The sequence below is a fragment of the Acomys minous genome, assembly GCF_964271855.1.
Source record: "Acomys minous genome assembly, chromosome: 20".
NCBI lineage: Eukaryota > Metazoa > Chordata > Mammalia > Rodentia > Muridae > Acomys > Acomys minous.
The window spans coordinates 12,544,806-12,566,313 of record NC_140502.1 but is presented as its reverse complement, the minus strand read 5'-3'; the positions used below and the strand labels follow the sequence as shown (position 1 = coordinate 12,566,313).

At 46.6% G+C, this 21,508-nt stretch overlaps 1 protein-coding gene across 1 annotated transcript in view; it reads right to left on the bottom strand.

The window, feature by feature from the left end:
- The window catches only part of LOC311591210 (ubiquitin carboxyl-terminal hydrolase 29-like), a gene marked incomplete at its 5' end in the record, with an annotated part of 136,338 nt that overhangs the window by 40,477 nt on the left and 74,353 nt on the right, over positions 1 to 21,508 (bottom strand). Inside the window, one exon of the mRNA XM_084770597.1 lies at positions 10,319 to 10,418. Within this exon, the coding sequence (XP_084626723.1) occupies positions 10,319 to 10,418 (100 nt within the window). The remainder of the gene's footprint in view (positions 1 to 10,318; positions 10,419 to 21,508) is intronic.

The window sequence follows — 21,508 nt, the reverse complement described above, 5'->3', positions numbered from 1 at the left end:
GGCACAACCACTGTCATCGACATGTCCAGCTATAGTAGTGTCCTTTTATTTTTGCAGTGCTGGAGACAGGGCCTAAGGCCACCCTTGTCGGTGGATTCCAGCTAAGCACTCTGTGGCTGGGCTGTTGTAACCCAACCCCAGAGATTGGTAGTGTCTTTAAAGTAAACAAAAAGAAAAATATTTATTTGTAGCTGGGCAGTGGTTGGAGCATGCCTTTGATCCCAGCGCTGGGGAGGTAGAGACAGGCGGATCGCTGCGAGTTCGAGGCCAGCCTGGTCTACAAAGCGAGTCCAGGATAGTCAAGGCTACACAGAGAAACCCTCTCTCGAAAAACCAAAACCAAAACCAAAACCAAACCAAACCAAACCAAACCAAAACAAAACAAAACACCACCACCAACAAAACAAAAAACAAACAAACAAAAAATCAAAACCAACCAAACAAAATATATATATATTTATTTATTTGTGTATGTGTGTATGTGTGTGTGTGTTGATTCATGAATGACACAGTGTAAATGTAGAGGTCAGAAGTCAGCTTACAGGAGTCAGTACGTTTCCTTCTAACATACGGGTCCTGGGGGCACTGAACCTGGGTCCTCATCAGACCTGCCAGCGAGTGCTCTTATCTGCCGAGCCATCTTGCCAGCCCTCAGATAGAGTCATGATAGGTGTGATGAAGGTAAAACGAGAGGGCTGGTCATCCGTGTTTATTACAACGCAATTCACAACAGCCAAATTGTAAAGCTAATTTAGATGCCCATCAACAGACGAAAGGATAAAGAAAATAGGGGCCCACAGCAGTGTGTGCCTGCACACAGCCCCCCCCCCCACAGTGGCATATTATTCAGGCATAAAATTGCATAAAATTATGTCATTTTCAGGAAAATAGATGGAGATCATCACGGTAAACAAATAAGCCAGACTCAAAAGGACAAATATTATATGTTCTGTCTCAGTAATGGAACCTAATCTAACCATATTTATGACATGAGACTAGACAGGAAATTGGAAGGAGGGAAGACACCAACGGACGGGCGACAGTGCCTGTGGCAGAGGAGCACGGGCAACGCACAGTAACACGTATATGAAAATGTTGTGGTGAAAACTATTCTTCTTGTTTTGGTTTGTTTTTTTTTTTTTTTTTTTTTTGACATAGGGTTTCTCTATGCAGCTCTGGCTGTCCTGGAACTCACTCTGTAAACCAGGCTGGCCTCGAACTCAGAGATTCACCTACCTCTGCCTCCCAAGTTCTGGGAATAAAGGTGTGTGCCACCCACCAATTGCCTGAAACTTATTCTTTTATTTATTTAATTCTCTCTCTCTCTCTCTCTCTCTCTCTCTCTCTCTCTCTCTCTCTCTGATTTTACCTTGTAGCCCAGCCTGTCTTTTTTTTTTTTTTCTTTTTTTTCCTTCCCAGAGTCGGAAACTGAGGCACAGACTTTTAAAAATTAGTTGTTTCAGGGCTGGAGTGATGGCCTCGTCCGTAATGGGTTCGCTTTGCATGTGTAGAACCTGAGTTTTGGTCCCTTAGCGCGTAGACTGGCTAGGGACTCAGGACGTAGCCAAGGGATGACCTTGAACTCTGGATCTTTTTGTCTGCGTTTCGCGAGCAGCGAGATGCGTACACAGTGCTGAGGACTGACCCTGGGGACCTCCCCCACCTCTCCTTTTCCTTCCCAGCTTCTTATGTCCTTTTTTTCATTCAAACACACTTAGCACTGTCTATAAGAACACCGGTTTAAAAACAAAACAAAACCAAACCAAACCAAACAAACAAAAAAACCCCCACCGGTGTAGGACCGTAGACTGAGCATGAGCAGCCTCTCAGAGACCACGCCCCCAAAGACTACGGACTCTCCCTCTCAGCTGTCTTTAATTGACAGAGCTTCTCAATTATCTCCGTCTACCCAGTGGGTTCTGGGGCATTGACTCCATCCAGTGCCCTTATGGCTTAGCCACCTTATCAGCTTGAATATTTTAAAATTTGAAAGTTTCTTTCATTCTTTCTTCCCTCCTTCCATCCCTTTCTTCTTTGTACTACTTTTATTTTTGGAGGCGGTGTCTCTGCCTGAACCGGAGGTGCATGGAATGTTCTAGGCTGCCCTGGCCACTGAACCTGTCTCTGTCCCCTCTCAGTGCCAGGGCTTATAGGCAAGAGAGCCGCCATGCCGGACTTGTATGTGCGTTCTGAGGATCCGAACTCAGGTCCGCAGACTTGGGCAGCAGGCGCTTTAATGTACTGGGTGGGTCATCCCCTAGCATCCTCCTCCTTTGCATTCTAAGCATCCGACCCAACTCTAGTTTGCGAATGTTCTCAGAACTAGATGGAAGCCTGTCTGACGTTCTGAGCAGGTAGGCAGACCCGCAAGAGTGTAGCTGCACTCCCTGCTTTTGTTGATAGAAACATTAGCGGTGGTGACCACTTTCTGAACGTCGTCAACTGCCTGGCCTCAAAAACCAGCTCTGTGCAAGACCTTTATCTTTAAGGGACGGGTGCTAAAATACTTGTGGATGGAATTGTGTCCTGGTCTTGGCTGTTCAGTCTGGCTAAACTGACAAGCTTCCGGTTCAATTAGAAATCTTGCCACAGAAATAAAAGCAATGTCTACGGTTTAGATTACTGTTGTTGAGGCTCGCGGTTGATTACTGTTTATAGGAGAGGTGCATTTGGCTATTTTCAATACTCTGACCTGTCTTCCACCTCACAGACGGAGACCAACGTCATCTTTCTAAACGGTGGATGCCACCACCTTAAAATTCTCTTATTTTTAAATTAAATTTAAAAATATTTCATTTTGTGTGTATGGGTGTTTGGCTTGCATTTGTGTCTGTGCACCACGCATGTGTGCCTGGTGCTCATGGAGGTTGGAAGAGGATGGCAGGTCCCTTGGACTGAAGTGACAGGTCATTGGGGGTGCTAGAAGCAGGACCTAGGTCCTATAATGAGCCAGTGCCCTTAACTACTGAGTCATTTCTCCAGCCTCCGTTTTAATATTAAAAAAAAGAAATAAATAAATAAATCACACTTACTAGTGTGTGTGTGTGTGTGTGTGTGTGTGTGTGTGTGTGTGTGTTTGTGCATACACTGTGGTGAATGTATAGTGGTCAGAGGATTAATTTTAGGAGTTAATTCTCTCTTTCTACTTAACGTATAAGTCCTGGTTCTCAGGCTCCGGGGCCACTGCCTTTGCTGTTGAGTCACTTTTCCAGTCTTTTTATTTTTTATTTTTTGTTTCTTTGGGACAAGGTTTCTCTGTGTGTCCTGGAACTCTCTTTGTAGACCAGGCTGGCCTGGAACTCAGAGAGATCTGCCTGCCTCCACATGTGCCACCGCCACGTGGCGTCAGCCTTATTTTTATTTATTTATATTATTTTTGTGTGTTTATGTACTCTGTGTGTGTGTGTGTGTGTGTATGTGTGTGTGTGTGTGTGTGTGTCTGACTGTCTGTCTGTGAGTGCACATGTTCTCTAGCTTGCCTGAAGAGATCAGAGGACAATTTTGTTCTGTTGTTTTTAGTATGTATTTTTATTATTTGGTGCCGGGGGTGGGGGGTGGGAGTAGTTTTCTACAACACTTTGATCATTACCACTTTCTCCACTCAACTCCTCCCAGATCCAGCCCTCCAATACCTATCCAACTTTGTGTCTTTTTTTTTTTTTTTAAATCTATCAAGTGCGTTTTGTACTGCCCAAACATTCTTAGAGAGGAGAGTGAAGTGGGCATGGAGTTATCTTTCGCAGCTGAAGAGCCGTTGATGATCGATGGTTGCTAGGGCAGGGGAAGTCAGTTTTCTCTAAGAGTATAGGCCCCAGTGAGCCTTCCACACTCCAATTCTCTCTTTCCACTGTGGAACCCGGGGATCAAATTCAGGTCACAGGCTTGCACGGCAAGCATTTTTTTTTTTTTTTTTACCTCCAAACCATCTTTCTGGGTCCGTATTCCCTTATTACGAAAACCTCACTGTCTTCTAAAAAGAAAGTTGAAAGATGTAAATCTCGCTAAATTCCCATCACACCCGGGGCAATGAATGCTTATCAGCTTCGCGCAAAGAAAATGAAATATTGATAAACTTGTGATTACATCTTGGGCTCTTGCGGCTACAGGCTCCCTCCCGTGAGGAGCAGTGCTCACGGATAGCTTCCTTTGGGGGAAGTGTTTTTATTACATGGTAATTGTGGGTGATGACTGTGACATCTCAGAAGTCACCAGACGTACATTCTGAGCAGGCTGCAGAGAGAGAACTCTTCATAGAGCAATTCCCAAACCAGCATTTGTTGATTATGAGAGCAGCCTACGTGTAATTGGTTTTTTGGTGTTTTTTTTTTTCTTTTTTCTTTTTTGTACTCTGTCTCTTTGGGTACATCCAGAGCTGTCAACGTTGTGATTTCTCTGGAGACACAGACAACAAACATGTTCTTCAGCTTTGGAAACAAACAAGTTCTATAGTGCAAACCTTGAAGATCACGTTCACCCACCCCCCCCCGGGGGGGGGCGGACATACCTAAACCATTTGTCACTGGATCAGTTTTCCCTACAGCTAATCCCCCCCCCTCAACAGCTGTGTTGGCCACTGTGGTATGTCAAACTGTTTCTGACCGGCCTGGGGCCTCTGCTGGCAGGCAGGCAGGCAACAGGGGGACTGAGCTGACCGCCCTGAACAGCAGCAACAGCAGCTGCAGATTTGTTGGTGACAGGAGTGCTGTTGTTCTATCAGCACGGTCATGGCTAAAAGTCGGTCACCCGCGAAGGCAGCAGCTCTCACCTTCGTGGCGCAATTCTGAGAAGCCCCTTTGACCAAAGGAGGGGCGGCGGGAGGTGGGGGGGGGAGGGGGCGGGGCGGGGGTGGGGGTGGTAGTGAAGGGGAAGGGGCAGACGGGTTGGAGGAGAGGATTGCCTGAGACAGCCCCGCTGCCTGCCAGCTTTCCTGTAGCAAAGGATTCCCACCCGCCAAGGTGGGTCTAGGACGACATAAGGCACAGGTTTCAGGAAGTCAGAGATGGAAGTCCAGCTGACCGTTCTGTGGGCAGGGAACCCCTGGGGCTTCAGCTACAAGTAGAGGAACAGGAGGTATTTGATTGAAGACACAACAAAAACAAATAGACACGGAATCCAAGGCCCACAAGGATTCTGGTATCAAGAATGGCTCCTGGGGCCTTCTTCTTTTTTTTTTCTTTTTATTGTTATTTTTCAAGTTAGCGAACAATAATAGATTTCTTACAGTGCTTTTATACATATGTCATTGTACTTGGCTTATACACGCTCTCTGGTTACCCTTCCTGCCTGCTTTTAGCTCTCTTCTGCCAGTACTGTTTTCCCTTCATATAGTCTCTTTTTTTCTTTCTTATTACACATACACACACAGTATACTCACATTAAACACGCACATATACACACACAGTATTGTGTAGGAGTTTCCTCCAAGCTTAAAACCTTCCATCTTGGAAGGAAATGCCATAAGACACTGAATGGTCCAAGGGGAAAGCACACCACTATCCTGTGGGGGGAGCGGGGGAGGGGCAAGCTTGTTCAGACCAGGAAGGAACAAGTAAAAGGTGTCAAGAAGTTACTGGAAATGACTAGGTTCACTAGACCCCTTCCCCCCTCCCCACCCCCTACCCCCCACCCACCCCCCAGCATGTAAGAGCAGTAAGGACTGCTGAGAGACACCCAGAAAGGACTTTGTCCAGCCTGCTGAGCTGCCTGCAGGCCATGCAGTGAGCCCCAGGCTCCCAGCTTTACTAGTGGTCCTCATCCTGGGGCACGCAGCTGGTGCTGAGTCACTTCTGCTTCTGTAACTAACCCCTCACTGATACGCTTGTGAGTGACCCCAATGAAATCCACCAATTCACTAAATGGGACTTCGGTGGTATCCCTACGTTGGTCTACCCTTGGCTCCCTATCTGGGATGAGCAGACATCTGTCACATCTCCCCAGCGATGGCGTCACACAACACATACACATACACGTGTGCATACACAGACGCATATGCGTACACATACACAGAGGCACAAGCGTACACATACACAGAGGCACAAGCGTACACATACACAGAGGCACAAGCGTACACGTACACATACACATAGGCACACACATACACATACACATATACGTACACCCAAACATATACAAATGCTTGTACAGATACATATATGTATGCATACACATATATAGATATACATGGACATTCAGATTTACACTCATACACCCACGTGTATACATATACATACACATACAGATATGCATATATATATTCATACACATGCAGGTATATATACACATATACATACACAGAAACACACATATGCACACATATAAATATATATGCAAACTCACACATATACACATATAGATACATGGACAGATATATACACAGAGATACATATACACTTATACACACATATACATCCATGTGGACGCACAGGTACTCACATATATGCATACACATAAATGCCTATGCACATCCGCACAGACAAATACACACACATAAACGCACAGGTACATATAAATATAATCTCGTACATGTATGTTTAAATCTAGATTCCCGTGGCCTACAAGAACAGCTCTGTCAGCAGCTCCTCCCAGATGGCCTGAGTCAGTCACCGTTCACTCTGTCACCATGAGTGAGGAATTCGTTAGTAAAGTCTTGTTCTCTGACGTTGGCAAGCGATTCGGCCCAGCTGTTGGGGGGGGTTCTCCCTTCCTCTGTTCAGATAGGGGTGGGGATGGAGCCTCCTCCCTGGGTCTTCTGCGGGTTGTGTGTCATGTAACACAGAACTGTGGATTTCAGAGTGAGAGACAGTGTGTGAGCATGTGCGAGTTAGGGAGGTAGACGAAACAAAGCCAAGAGAGTACTCTACAAAGCCTAGAGTAATATCTGCCCCCCTTCTGTGTGTGTGTGCGTGTGTATGTATGTGTGTTGGAATGCTCGTGTGTGCGTGTGTGTGTGTGTGTGTGTGTGTGTGTGTTGGAATGCTCGTGTGTGTGTGTGTGTGTGTGTTGGAATGCTCATGTGTGTGCGTGTGTGTGTGTGTGTGTGTGTGTGTTGGAATGCTCGTGTGTGTGTGTGTGTGTGTTGGAATGCTCACGTGCATGTGTTCGTGTTTGTTGGAATGCTCGCATGTGTGTGTGTGTGTGTGTATGTGTGTGTGTTGGAATGCTCGTGTGTGTGTGTGTGTGTGTGTGTGTGTGTGTGTGTGTGTGTTGGAATGCTCACGTGCATGTGTTTGTGTTTGTTGGAATGCTCGCACGTGTGTGTGTGTGTGTGTGTGTGTGTGTAGTACCTTTGGAGTACACAAGAGGTTTTCCGATCTCCCCGAGCTGGAGTTACAGGTGTTTATGTGCCACCTGCTGTGGGCGCTGGGAACTGAGCCCAGGCCCTCAACAAGAGCAGCCAGTGCTTGTAACTAGTGAGCCATCACTCCAGCCCCTCTCCCCTAAATTAGTTTTTGTTTTTGTTTTTTTTCTGGATTCCCTTCCTTTCCCTCCTTTCTCCCCTTCCTCCCTTCGTTTTCTTCCTTCCAGCAAGTGAGGACAGAGATGGCAGCCAACCATCTGCACACTTGGAAGAAAAAGTCCTCACAGGGAGCCAAAGTCTGCAGGCTCCCCTAGTGTTGAGTTTCAGCTTCCAGAATGGTGGTGGTGGTGAAAAAAAAAATCAGCTTCTGTTGTTCAAGTCACTCACTCTGGGCCATTTTGTTACGGAACTCTGGGCTGATGAATAAGGGGGACCCAGACTCCTTCCGTGTCTCACCGTTGTGTGCTCCTCCAGGTGGCTTCTGGGAGCTAGGACAAAGATGGCTTCCTTTCATCCTGTCCCTCTCCCACTCCCTCCAGACTGAGGTTAGTTAGTGGTCTCAGCTGGAATGCGAGTGGTTTATCAATACGTGCCTGGAAGTTAAGAGCTCGGAAACCCACCCTGTTTGGATGTGAGACGCACATTCCACGAAGGCTGCAGATAGAATAAAGAATTCTTATCTTGGAGATTTTTGAGTGAAGACTCCTTCTGATGGTGGACCCTCAAAGACTTTGCTGATAAGTCCTTAAATATTTGTTTTTCAAAGTTCAAAGATGGGTGCTTTACAATAAAACAGCCACATGTGAGGGAATGCCTGTGAAGTTTGCCCAGGGCGGGTGGAACCCATAGCCAGCAGGGTCAAAGAGATTATAAGCCTATCAATATTTCATGGTTTTGTTTTTTTCCCCCTGCCCCTCTCAGAAGGATGAGCCTTTGAAGGCCTGGGTGTGTTTGAGATCAGACAAACATCTGATTTTCTTTTTTCTTTCTCCTTTCTTTTAAGATTTATTCTTGTGAGTACGAGAGAGCATAACCCACAGTGCATGTGTGGCAGTCAGAGGGCAACTTTCAGGAGCCAGGTCTCTGCTGTCACTGTACCGAGGCAGGGCCTCTCTCGTTATGTGCGCGGCTGTGCTGGGCTGGGGACAACCCCTTTACGCGTTTTTTTCTCATCGCCGTTTTCCGTCCTGATGTAGAAGTTCTGAGATTTCACAACTAGCTATCAGGTTTGGCCTTTTCATGGGAGTTCTGGTTGTTAGGGTAGCATTGCAAGTGCTTTGGATTGGGGGGGAGGGGGTTCATTTTGCTGACCCTCTGTCTTTTTCTTATTACTTTAAATTTTTTATTTTATTTTATGTGTGTGTGTGTATGTGTGTGTCTGTGTGTGTCTGTATGTCTGCATAGGTATGTGTATGCGTGGGTACAGTACCTGTGGAAGCCGAAGTAGTCAGTTCCCAGCTGATTTTTTTTTTTTTGCGGGAGTAGGGGGGGGTTTCGAGACAAGGTCTCTCTGTGCAGCCTTGGCTGTCCTGTACTCCCTTTGTAGTCCAGGCTGGCCTCGAACTCACGGTGAGCCGCCTGCCTCTGCCTCCCGAGTGCTGGGATTAAAGGTTTGTGCTACCGCAACCCGGCCCATCTCTCCATTTTAAATGGACTTCAAAGTAAGAATTCTCTCTATTCTCTCTCTCTCTCTCTCTCTCTCTCTCTCTCTCTCTCTCTCTCTCTCTCTCCCTCTCCTCCCTCCCTCCCTCCCTCCTTCCTTCCTTCCTTTCAAGACAACAAAGCCCTCCTCCCTGGGTATCTGGGAATTCCCAACATAGCCTAGGATGGTCCTTCTGTTTCTACTACCCAAATGCTTACATGCCTGTGTTACCATGCTTGATTTTATAAGGTGCTGAAGCCTGGACTCAGGGCTCACTTTGCGTGCCTGTGTGTGTGTGTGTGTGTGTGTGTGTGTGTGTGTTTGTGTGTGTGTGTGTGTAAATTTTTATTTCTTTTATATCTGAGTGTTTTACCGGTATGTATATCATGCACCGTATGAGTACCTGGTGCTTGCAGAAGTTAGAAGAGAGCATCAGATCCCATGGAACTGGAGTTACACATGACTGTGAGGCACCATGTAGGTACTGGGAACTGAACATGAGTCCTCTCAAAAAAGCATCCAGTGTTTTCAACCACTGAGCCATCTTTCTAGACTTGACCATCGGGTTTTGCGATACTGTTTTATGATTGTGTGTCTGTTAAATCTGAAGCTCTATAAATTCAATAGAGTTAGGGCTTTGATATTACAAATGCTCATGGGAAGCCAAAGTGATTCCCTGCTGAGGAAGTCGAGAGAGCCAGCAGCAAAATCAAAACAAAGCAACGGGCCCGGGGGTGGCGCACGCCTTTAATCCCAGCACTCGGGAGGCAGAGGCAGGCGGCTCACCGTGAGTTCGAGGCCAGCCTGGACTACAAAGCAAGTCCAGGACAACCAAGGCTACACAGAGAAACCCTGTCTTGAAAAACCAAAACACCAAAACAAAAAACAAACAAACAAACAAAAAACCCAAAAACCAAAAAAAAAAAAAACCAAAAAAAAAAAAAACCCAAACAAACATAAACAAACAAAAACCAAAGGAACGGGAACAAGTACCGGCTGAAACTTGATCTCCAATAGGAGTGGAAACATCTGGCAACATCTGGGGACAAGTTTAGCTGCCACACAAGAGGAGCTTGTGGGCTAAAGGGATGGCTCAGTGGGTAAAGGGATTTGTTCCCAAGCCTGATGACAGTGACTTCTGTACGTCGGATCCACATGGTGGAAGGAGACACCTGACTCTTGCAAATTGTGTCCTGACTTATGTTCATGTGGGTGTAAACACACATGCACGTGTGCGCGCATGCGCGCGCGCGCGCGCACACACACACACACACACACACACACACACTAAATAAGTGTAATGAAATGGAGATGTTGCTGGTGTGGAGTAGGTAGGGACTGAACATTCATTTTTCCTCCCATAACCCCCATGTACTTACAATGCAATGGGTTCTCCAGAGTTGAAAGTCCACAGTGCAGGACAAAGGAGCCCCTGGGCCAGATGCCGTCACCTGCTGAAGATCCAACTGAAGCTCTCTTCTGTTGTAAAAGTTAAAAAAAAAAAAAAAAGGAAAGTACATTACTTGCAGTAAAATGGATAGATGGGGGCTGCAGAAATGGCTCAGCGGTTAAGAGCACTTGCTGCTTTTGCAGAGGACCTTAGTTTGGCTCCCAGCATCTACACGGTGGCTCACGACCATCTGTAACTCCAGTTCCAGGGGACCCAACACCCTCTTCTGACCCCGGGCACCAGGCATGCATATGGTACATAAACATGCATGTAGACAAAAAAATATCCATACATACAAAACGAAAATAAGTACATATTTTCTTTTTTCTTTTTAAGAAAGAAAATGGATTGAATTGGAGGTTGCCATACTGCTTATAAACAAGCCAAACTCACAAAGACAAATATCATATGTTTTCTCTCATATGTAGAACCCAGTATTTATGTCATACACACACACACACACACACACACACACACACACACACACACACCTACCTGCTTGTATGTATATAAAGGTAGAATTGAGACTATCTGCTTTTTAAGATTGTGCGTTATCAATTCCTCAACTAAAAGTTCAGGGGTCATAACAGAAGAAGGAGTAGGAAAGATTCTGTTCCAGAGAGAAGTTTGCTACGAGGCTACGTCTCCTAGAAACATCAGAGAGGCTACATCCGTGAAGTTTTAACAACATGGTTACCTCACAGTGGTGACAGCTGAACAGTGATTACACCAATGGGCGTGCGAACGTGGAGGGGGCGGAGTCTGTAGGGCTTCAAACCTAGCCAATGAGCTACACGCAACTGGGGGATACCGAGAGCAGGAGAAATGGTCTTCCCCAAGGGAAAGCACCCTAGTTGTCTATCCAACACCAAGTTGTCAGACCTGACACAATATGCAAACAGGTAGCATTATATAGACGGAGAAGGTCGTGTTTATGTATCTGGGAATACATATGCACATGTACAATGTAACAGCAATTAAAGAAAAAGAGGCCCTGAAGTTCAGGGGAGGAAGGCAACGGCGCTGCACGGGAGAGTTTAAAGGAAGAAAAGGAAAGAGGAGAAATTATGTAGTTATATGATAAGTTAAAAAAAAAAAGTATAGCTGGGCGTGGTGGCGCACGTCTTTAATCCCAGCACTCGGCAGGCAGAGGCAGGCGGATCGCTGTGAATTCGAGGCCAGCCTGGTCTACAAAGCGAATCCAGGACAGCCAAAGGCTACACAGAGAGACCCTGTCTCAAAAAAAAAAAAAGTATAAATAAAATGTATGCATGGGCACACTCATGGAGGCCAGGAACTTGAGGGGAGGGAGCAACGACATGGGAAAGGTTGGAGGAAGAAAAGGAAAAAGGAGAAACTATGTAATTGTATGATAAGTTAAAAATAAAAACAAAAAAATAGCATAAATAAAATGTGTGCGTGGGCAACACTCATGCCCACGTGAGGAAGCCAGAGGGTGTGGGAGGTGCTTTATCACTCTCCGTCTTATTCCCCTTTGAGAGGGATCAAAGAGCATCTAGAGCTCGGCTGGCAGCCAGCAAGTCCGAGCCATTTTCCTAGCTCTGCTTTCACAGACACACAAGCGATCATACCTATCTTTTATTTTTATTTGTTTTTTAATGTGGATTCTAGGAATCTGAACTCAAGCTCTTATTGGGGTGGTGAGCATCACCTGCACCCCCCACCCCCCCACCCCCCCAGTGATCTCCCTAGGCCCAATTTTTGGCTTTTGAGACAGGGTATCATCTAGCCAAGGCTGGCCTTGAACACACTACAGAGCTGAGACTGGCCTTGAACTCTGGAGTCTCCTTCCTCCACCTCCCAAGTGCTGGGATTACGTCACTGTGCTCTGTTAGAAAGGAAGAGGAAGGAGATTAAAGGGAGGGGAGGAAGGGGCAGGAGATGGCAGGAAGAGGTCATTGTAGTCAAGCCACATGATGAAAAATCTTATTTTCTATTTTTTTTGTTTTGTTTTGTTTTTTTCGAGACAGAGTCTCTCTGTGTAGCCTTGGCCGTCCCGGACTCACTTTGTACACAAGGCTGGCCTCGAACTCGTAGCGATTCGCCTGCCTCTGCCTCCCGAGTGCTGGGATTAAAAGTGTAAATCTTATTTTTGTTCGATCTTGCTTTTACTTTCCTTTTCGCCTTTCTTCCAGAGGTGGGACTGGAACTCAGGCACTCACACAGGAGAGGTAGGCAAGTGGTCTGCCACACTTGTAGTGCTCATGAAATACTTTTTTGTGGTACTGAGGGTTCTTGGGCATGTTAGACAAGTGATTTACCACTGAGTCACATCTGCAGCCCTATTTTTACTTTTATTTTGAGGTAGGATCTTACTTAGTTGCCTAGGCTGGCCTTGAGCTTATTTTGTGGTCCAGTTAGGTCTTTTAAATTTGATGATGATGATGATGATGGTGGTGTGTGTGTGTGTGTGTGTGTGTGTGTGTGTGTGTGTGTACACAAATGCCGCAGAATCCTGTGTGGCAAGATCAAAGGACAACATTTGGAAGCTAATCTTCTCCTCCTACTCGGTGAACCCCTGGGATTGAACTCAGGCAGTTGGTTTGGCTGCAGGCCTCTTCACCCCCTGATCCATCTTGTCAGCCCCTAGGAAATCTTGAGCTCAAACTCTTCCTGTCTTGGCCTTTTAAGCAGCCAGGGTTGTAGGCCTATGCCACACATACAGTATCCCAAAGAAATGTAAAACTACAGGAGACTAAGGTGGGGACTCAGTGGGTGAGGCATGAGGGGAGGAGTTTAGGTCCTCCGTACCCATTAACACGGTGGGCCTGTACCTCAAGGACTGGAAGGCAGAGATAGGCAGATCCAAGGCGCTCACTGGTCTGCTGTAAAAGCTCCAGGTTTGGCGTGGGACCCTCCCTCAAAAAATAAGGTGGAGAATCAACGGAAGAAGACCTCTCAGCAGCCAACTCTGGCCCTCCGCTTGTGCCCACCAGGAGGTACACACACAGGTATTCCCACCACTGGAAATGAAAAGCAACCCCAGGAAACCCAAGATGAGCAACAGCACCAAACTCTTCCCTGGAAACAGGGAGACCAATGTTACTTTGCTTGGCTCATCCTACTGCTGACCCTGTTAAGTTTGGTATTTGGGCTGTGATTGATTGGGAGAATCCTCGCCTCACGTGCATGAAGCCCTGGCTTGGAGCCTCAGCACCTTGTAGACCAGGTTTAGTGTTGAATTTCCTATAATTCCAGTGATCCTCGGAGTCAGGAGCATCAGTGGTTCAAGACTAGCCTGGGATACAAGAGAACTTGTCTGGGGCTGGAGGGATGGCTCAGAGGTTAAGAACACTGGCTGCTCTCTTCCAAAGGTCCCGAGTTCAATTCCCATCAACCACATGGTGGCTCACAGCCATCTATAGTGAGATCTGGTTTACATGCAGGCAAAACACTGTGTATATATGATAAATAAATACATCTTTAAAAAAAAAAGACAGAGAACTTGTCTGAAAAAAAAAAAAAAAGAAGAAGAAGCAGCAAAAACAAGCCACTAAAATGTTAATATTTCACCTCTGGTTATTTTCCCCAGGAGTTAAAAGAATCGACATTAAAAATGACATTTAAAAACTCTCGCGTTTAGCTATTATTTGTCTGTGCTGAGATGTTTGCACCTCACCTTTTAAATGTTTGCACCCTGTTGGAGGCTGCACCCCACTCCCCCCTCGTCCTAGCCCTGCTGAACGTGAGCAGACAAGAGAGGGAACATTTCCAGGCGAGAGGAAGCAAGCGTTTAGAACGTTCACACGAGGCTGCACGGCCACGTGGGCCCTTGGGTCTCCAGAATTCCACGGGGTTTCCAGTGAGCTAGGGGCGGTGTTGGATCGCAGGCAGGGTGTACATCCAAGTGATGGAGGCAGAACATTGCTTTCTTGCAGACATGTGGGAGGCAGCCCCTTCCAAGATATGAAAAAAAGCATACTTAATGCTAACCATCTGTTTGGCAAATTACAGGAGTCCTTGCAGCTTCTAACCAGTTTTCCTCTACTGTTTAGAATCGATCAGGTCGCAGTATCCATTTTCGAAGGGGGTGAGACTCTCCATCCTAAAGAACCTTCATAGCATCATTCATCCATCGGCTCTATCTATTCATCCGTCTGTCTGTCTAGTCATGTAACTAAATCATTACTTTGTTTATTTGGGATTTTATTTTATTTTATTTTATTTGTTGTTGGTGGTGGTAGTTTTTTGAGACAAGGTTTCTCTGTGTAGCCTTAGCTGCCCTGGACTCACTTTGTAGACCAGGCTGGCCTCAAACTCACAGCCATCTGCCTGCCTGTGCCTCTTGAGTGCTGGGATTAAAGGTGTGCACCACCACGCCTGGCCCAGGTTCTTTCCTTCTGCCATGTTGGTTCCAGGGATTGAACTCAGGTTGTCAGGCACCTTAATATACTGAGCCATCTCACCAGCCCTACTTAATTTAGAAAAAAAAATGTTTTTTGGCCAGGTGTGGTGTTGCACGCCTATAATCCCAGCACTCGGGAGACAGACACAGGTGGATCTCTGTGAGTTCGAGGCCACATTATAAGGCAGCTATGACTACACAAAGAAACCCAGTCTCAAAAAAACAAAACCAAGACCAAATTTTAAAATATTATTTATTTATGTATTTTTGGTTTTTCAAGATAGGGTTTCTCTGTGTAACCCTGGCTGTTCTCTCTCTCTCTCTCTCTCTCTCTCTCTCTCTCTCTCTCTCTCTCTCTCTCTCTCTCTCTCTTTACACCAGGCTGGCCTTGAACTCAGTAATTGACCTACCTCTGCCTCCCAAACTTGGGGATTAAAGGCTTGCACCTGGCTTTTTTTTTTTTTTTTTGAGACAGGGTTTCTCTGTATAGCTTTGGCTGTCCTGGACTCTCTTTTGTAAACTAGGCTGGCCTTGAACTCACAGAGACCTGCTTCCCTCTGCGTTCCCTAGCGCTGGAATTACAGACACGAGCCACCGCGCCTGTCTCTATAGTGTTTCTGTTAGACAAAAATCAACATCACACAGGGAGCACAGTGGAAGCCACCCCCAGTCTTATCACATCTCCCTGTCACCCGAGTCTTGCTCTGACTGTTGGACGAACTCTCAGACCGGAACTGCAGATTAAAGATATTGTGTATCTGCAGAATCAAGGTCGTGGCCACTTTCGGATTTGAGATTTTGTGCATTGGCAGGTTCAAGGTTTTGTCTTTTTCATACCGTAGATAAATCCTGACCAGTTGCCTCTGAGCCAGACGCAAAACACACATGTGATTTTTCTAGATATTTTTTGCACGTTATTTCCTGTAGGTATCTGCCACTGGGGAGCCTCGACTTTGCTGCCGCCAGTTACAAATCTTTTTTTTTTTTTTTTAATTTTGCTTGCTAATTTGGGTGGGTGAGTGCTCACATGCATATACTCCGCAAATGTGTGTAGGAAGGGCCAGAGGATGAGTCTCTCTCCTTCCATCTTATAGATCCTAGAGATGGAGCTTAGGTTGTCAGTTTTTTTTCTTTTTTAAAAAATATGTATTATTTTTTATTATGTATACAGTGTTCTACCTGCATGTAAGTCCTGCAGACCAGAAGAGAGTACCAGATCTCATTATGGATGGTTGTGAGCCATCCTGTGGTTGCTGGGATTTGAACTCAGGACCTTTGGAAGAGCAGCCAGTGCTCTTAACCTCTGAGCCGTCTCTCCAGCCCCCTTTCTTTTTCTTTTTTTTTGTTCCTCTCAAGGGTTTCTTTGTGTAGCCTTGTCTGTCCTGGACTCACTTTGTAGACCAGGCTGGCCTCAAATTTACAGTGATCCTCCTGCCTCTGTCTCCTGAGTGCTGGGATTAAAGGCATGAACCACCACACCCAGCGGCTAGCTTGTCAGTCTTTTTTTTTTTTAAAGATTTATTTATGTCTTATTATGTATATAGTGCTCTGTCTGCACATACATCAGGCCAGATCACACTATAGATGGTTGTGAGCCACCATGTGGTTGCTGCGACCTGAACTCAGGACCTCTGGAAGAGCAGTCAGTGTGCTCAACCTCTGGGCCATCTCTCCAGCCCCCTTTTTGTTTTTGTTTTTGGATTTTTGAGACAGGGTTTCTCTGTGTAGCCTTGGCTGTCCTGGACTCGCTTTGTAGACCAGGCTGGCTTCGAACTCACAGCGATCCTCCTGCCTCTGCCTCCCAAGTGTTGAGATTAATGGCGTGCGCCATCACGTCCAGCTTAGCTTGTCAGTCTTGGTAGCAAGGGCATCACTGAGCAGACCTGTTAGCCCCTCGCTGCCAGTCCTTAGGAGTTCACTGAGAAGCTCTATGTTGTCACGATCTGGAGTAGCAACGCTGTCTGGCTTGTGACTTAAATGCTCCTTTAATTGCCTCTGGGAGTGTGGATAGCCATAGGGCTTCACTGGAACGGGGAGGGAGCTCAGCGAAGGGAACTCGGTTGTGTTCTCGAGGAGTTGTTTTGGTGATCTGGTTTAGGGTGGTATTTACAAAGATGGAGGACAGGGCGGGGGTGCGGGGGACGGACTTAAGGAGTATAGAATTGCAGTCTATAGGACGTGTTGATCCTCAGTGAGAGATGAGGTAAGTAAAGAGGGAAGAGATTGCTTCTGGAGGTTGGATGGTGCTACTCACCCCCAAATTCACCCAAAACCTCAGGTATGATGTTATTTGGAATAAGATGTTTTTGAGGGCTGGAGAGGTGGCCCATGGTCAATGTGCCTACATCCAAGCCTGATGACGTATTGAGTTTGGTCCCTGGGACCCACATGGGAGAAGAGAAGAAACTCCTAAAGGTATCATTTAATATCTCCATTTGTAAACCATGGGGTGCACGCACATGCAGGGGTGAATTCTCTCTCTCTCTCTCTCTCTCTCTCTCTCTCTCTCTCTCTCTCTCTCTCTATATATATATATATATATATATATATATATATATATACATATATATATATATCTGTATGTCTTTTTCTGTCTCTGTCTGTGTGTGTGTCTATCTGTCTCTGTCTCTCTGTCTGTCTGTCTGTCTGCTTCCCGAGTATTGGAATTAAAGGCATGCGCTACCACCACCTGGCGAATCAGCTCTTCTCTTTGGTGCCTGTGCAATTTACAAATACCTGCTCCCTTCCCATCTATCTGAAGGGAATGAAAATGTCTATGTCTTTGTCTGTCTCTGTGTCTCAGTCTACCTGTCTGTTTCTCTGTGGTGTGTGTGTGTGTGTGTGTGTATGTACACTCTCACATGTGTACCATATGTAATATGTGTACACAGGCTCTCAGGGTGTCCCAACTCCACCTTATTTTTGAGCCAGGGTTTCACTAGCTGATCTAGAACTTGCTATATAAACATGGTTGGTCTCGAACTCACAGAGATCCACGTGCCTCTTCCTCCTAAGCGCAGAAACTAAAGGCATGCAGAGCCGCACACTTTTAATATGCGAATTTCAGAGGAATACACATATCCAGGCTCTTGCTAAATTCATGCCATCAGGGCCAGTGCAATGGCTCAGTGGGCAAAGGCATCTGCCACCAAGATGGATTCCCCAGAACCCACGACGTAGAAGGAGAGAACCCATGTGCTGCCCTCTACCCCCCCAAACGTGAACTACTGCGTGTTTGTGCCGACACATATACAAGCACCCACATGAAAAATTTAAAAAGCAGCGAAACATTCTAAGCAAATCCTCGCCGCCATATGCATTTTCCCCTCTCACGGGTCCAGTTACAGTTCGGAGTGTCACACGCATCTGATGAGAGAGACCCACGAGTTGGTAGCGGAGCTGGAAAACTCGATCCCTTGTGCCTAGAGCTGTCACAGCTGCTATGACCCCAATGCATTCCTCACAGTTTGGCGGTGACGATGCTTGGTGGTAAAGGAAACCAGTATATGTGGACCAGGATGTAGGCAGCGGAGAAAAGGAAGAGCGTGCTGAGACGTTTACCTGGTGGGAGACAAGTCTGAGGGCGAAGGGGCATGAGATTAGAGACGGAAAGGTGATCAGAGGTTACTCTCATGCAAAGTGGTATCTCAGGGCGTTGGGAAGAGACAGCTCAGCATTTTTTTTTTTTTGAGACAGGGTTTCTCTGTGTTAGCCTTGGCTGTCCTGGACTCCCTTTGTAGACCAGGCTGGCCTCGAACTCACAGCGATCCGCCTGCCTCTGCCTCCCGAGTGCTGGGATTAAAGGCGTGCGCCGCCGCCGCCACCACCACCACCCGGCTCAGCTCAGCATTTAAAACAGTTGCCGTGCAGGCATGAAGGATAGATTTCAGATCACCAGAAGTTCACATACGTGCAGGGTGGCTGAGGCAATCCCATCCGACGCAGGGGGCTCTGGCAGGCAGAGGAGTGAAGGAGTTCGGATGCCAACCTCGGGTCTCCACATACAGATACATGCACATGTGTGTAGACCCCACGCACACTTACACATAGGCACACACATGTGCACCTGCACACCTACAAAAACATTCTCATCTACATCCGTGGGCATTACACATAGGTGAAAAAGGAAAGAAAAAAAAAAAACAACTGATGGATCCGGCTTTCTGAGTGGAAGAGATTTTATTTTGATAGTTTCTGTGGAATTTCATACATCAAGATCAAGGAGGGAGGGAGTGAGGAAGGGGAGGTGAAGAGAGCGGTAGGGGGGAGGCGTGGAGAGAGAGAGAGAGAGAGAGAGAGAGACAGAGAATTTGAGCTAGAGGCAGAAAGAGAGGCTTAACTGTGAGACCCAGGCCCAGGCCCAGTTTGAAGGACCTTGTTGAGGTAAGACGTCAATTCCCTAAGGCGTGCTGCTGGCTGGCAGTGCTTCTGTAATGGGGGCTTCAGGAGGGTGCATTGTTGGCACGGAGTCTCAGAAGGATGGAGGTAGAGCAAGGGGTTGTGGGATATGTTGAAGCAATCTCCTTGAACCTCTGTGTGGCCATGGGTCCAGACTGAGGGAAGACACACCCTACCTGAGATTAAATAAAGTGTCTGTTTTTTCTATTTCCTTGCGATTGTTATTTTATTTTAGTTTATTTTATTTTAATTTTTTTGGTGGGGGGTACAGAGCATTTAATACTTAAGACCAGGAATGTTGCGGAGAAATCAAGACCACTTAGTCACCCCAGTGTCAAAGCACGGGATGTCTTAGCAAGACTTTGGAAACTGGAGACAGTGGAAAGGCAGGAGACATTCATTGCGTAAATAAATTACATTTATTTCGTGAATGGTGTGTGTATGTCTCTGTGTGTCTGTGTGTGTGTTTGTGCGTGTGTGTGTGTGTGTGTGTCTGTGTGTGTATGTCTCTGTGTGTCTGTGTGTGTTTGTGCGTGTGTGTGTCTCTGTGTGTCTGTGTGTGTGTGTCTGTGTCTGTGTATGTGTCTGTGTGTGTGTGTGTGTGTGTGTATGTCTCTGTGTGTGTGTCTGTGTGTTTGTGCATGTGTGTGTCTGTGTGTGTATGTCTCTGTGTGTCTGTGTGTGTGTTTGTGCATGTGTGTGTCTCTGTGTGTCTGTGTGTGTGTGTGTCTGTGTCTGTGTATGTGTCTGTGTGTGTATGTCTGTGTGTGTGTGTCTGTGTGTGTGTCTGTGTGTGTGTGTATGACTACCGGTGTTCATGGTTTCTGAGGAAGTCAGACTGATTGCACAGGAAAGAAGGAAAGAACCTCTTTTCCAGGGGCCAGTGGGATGACTCAGTGAGTAAAGGTGACTGCTACCAAGGCAGAGGGCCTGACTTGGATCCTCAGGACCCACATGATGGGAGAAGAGAACTGACCCCCAAAAGTTGTTCCCCAATTTCCATACCCATGCTGTGTCATGTGCAGGCCCCGCTGAACCAGTAAACATGATTAAAACTAAGTAAATAAATAAGTGCAAAAAAAAAAATTCTTCCTGCTTAGTTCTCCAGAGGCTGCATCTGCGAGCAGGAGGAAAGCATATACATTTCATTAATTCTACATGTAGGAGAGGGTGAAGTCTAAAGCAGGCCTTTGCATTTTTCAGACAAATAGTAGTATACTTGAGAAGGAACGAGACAGATGGGTCTCTATATTCAGGGAGTAAACTCCAGGCTGTCGCTAGGAGATATATGGGGCCCCTCAGGCTCGGGGGAGATAAGAACTACTTCACAGTGGGTTCAGGGCAGCCCAGTCACCGGCCTGAGGTCATGAAGGCACTGTCCCAGTGTGATGTTTGAAGGACAACGGCCCTCCCCCAACGGCTCTTTTTGATCTCCCTGTTGCTCCTGGGAGAGGTAAGCTGAATGGCCTCCTTCCAGCAGCCACCTGTGGGCAGTTTCAGCCTGAAAGAGCTGACAGGCCAGCCTGGTGTATTTTGAGACAGTTTGTCTCTAACGTACATCTTGGCTAGTGTAAATAATACTTTTAGTGAATATGGACGGGCAGCTACCTCTTGTGCATACTGCTTTCACTTCCTTGGAACACGTATCCCCCATCCCACCCCCCATCCCACCCCCAGTGTTGTCGTTAAACACAAATTTTGATGAGTTGGTGGGTGGGCTTCGCTGTCCACTCTACCTGTCGCTGCCAACTCGGCTCCAACTGGGTGCTGTAGATATTCACCCTGTGAGCCCCTCCTCCCCTTGTGGTGACATGCAGTATTCTCTGAAAGTTTTGTGTGCTTCTGCAACAATGTATTTTCTTTCTTTCTTTCTTTCTTTCTTTCTTTCTTTTTTTTTTCCTCTTGTTATTTTTGGTTTGGAGACAGGGGCCTCTCACAGCACTCGGGAGGCAGAGGTAGCTGGATCTCTATGACTGAGTTCCAGGACAGCCCAGGCTACACGGAGAAACTTTGTCTACAAACAAACAAACAAGCAAACACACAGGTAAGCAAATAAAAGACAGGGCCTGTGTAACCCAGGACCTCACAGTCACAATATATCTGAGGATGACCTTGAACTTGACCGTCTTGCCTCCACTTCCAGAGGGCTGGCCTCACAGATGTTCACCGCCACGCCACATTTATGCAGTACTGGGATTCAAACTTAAGGATTTGCTCATTGTTTGCAAGCTCTCCACCAACTGAGTGACATCCTTACCCTCTTTTGTTTGTTTGTTTTGTTTTGTTTTTCAAGACTGGGTCTCTCTGTGTAGCCTTGGCAGTCCTAGACTCGTTTTGTAGACCAGGCTGGCCTCG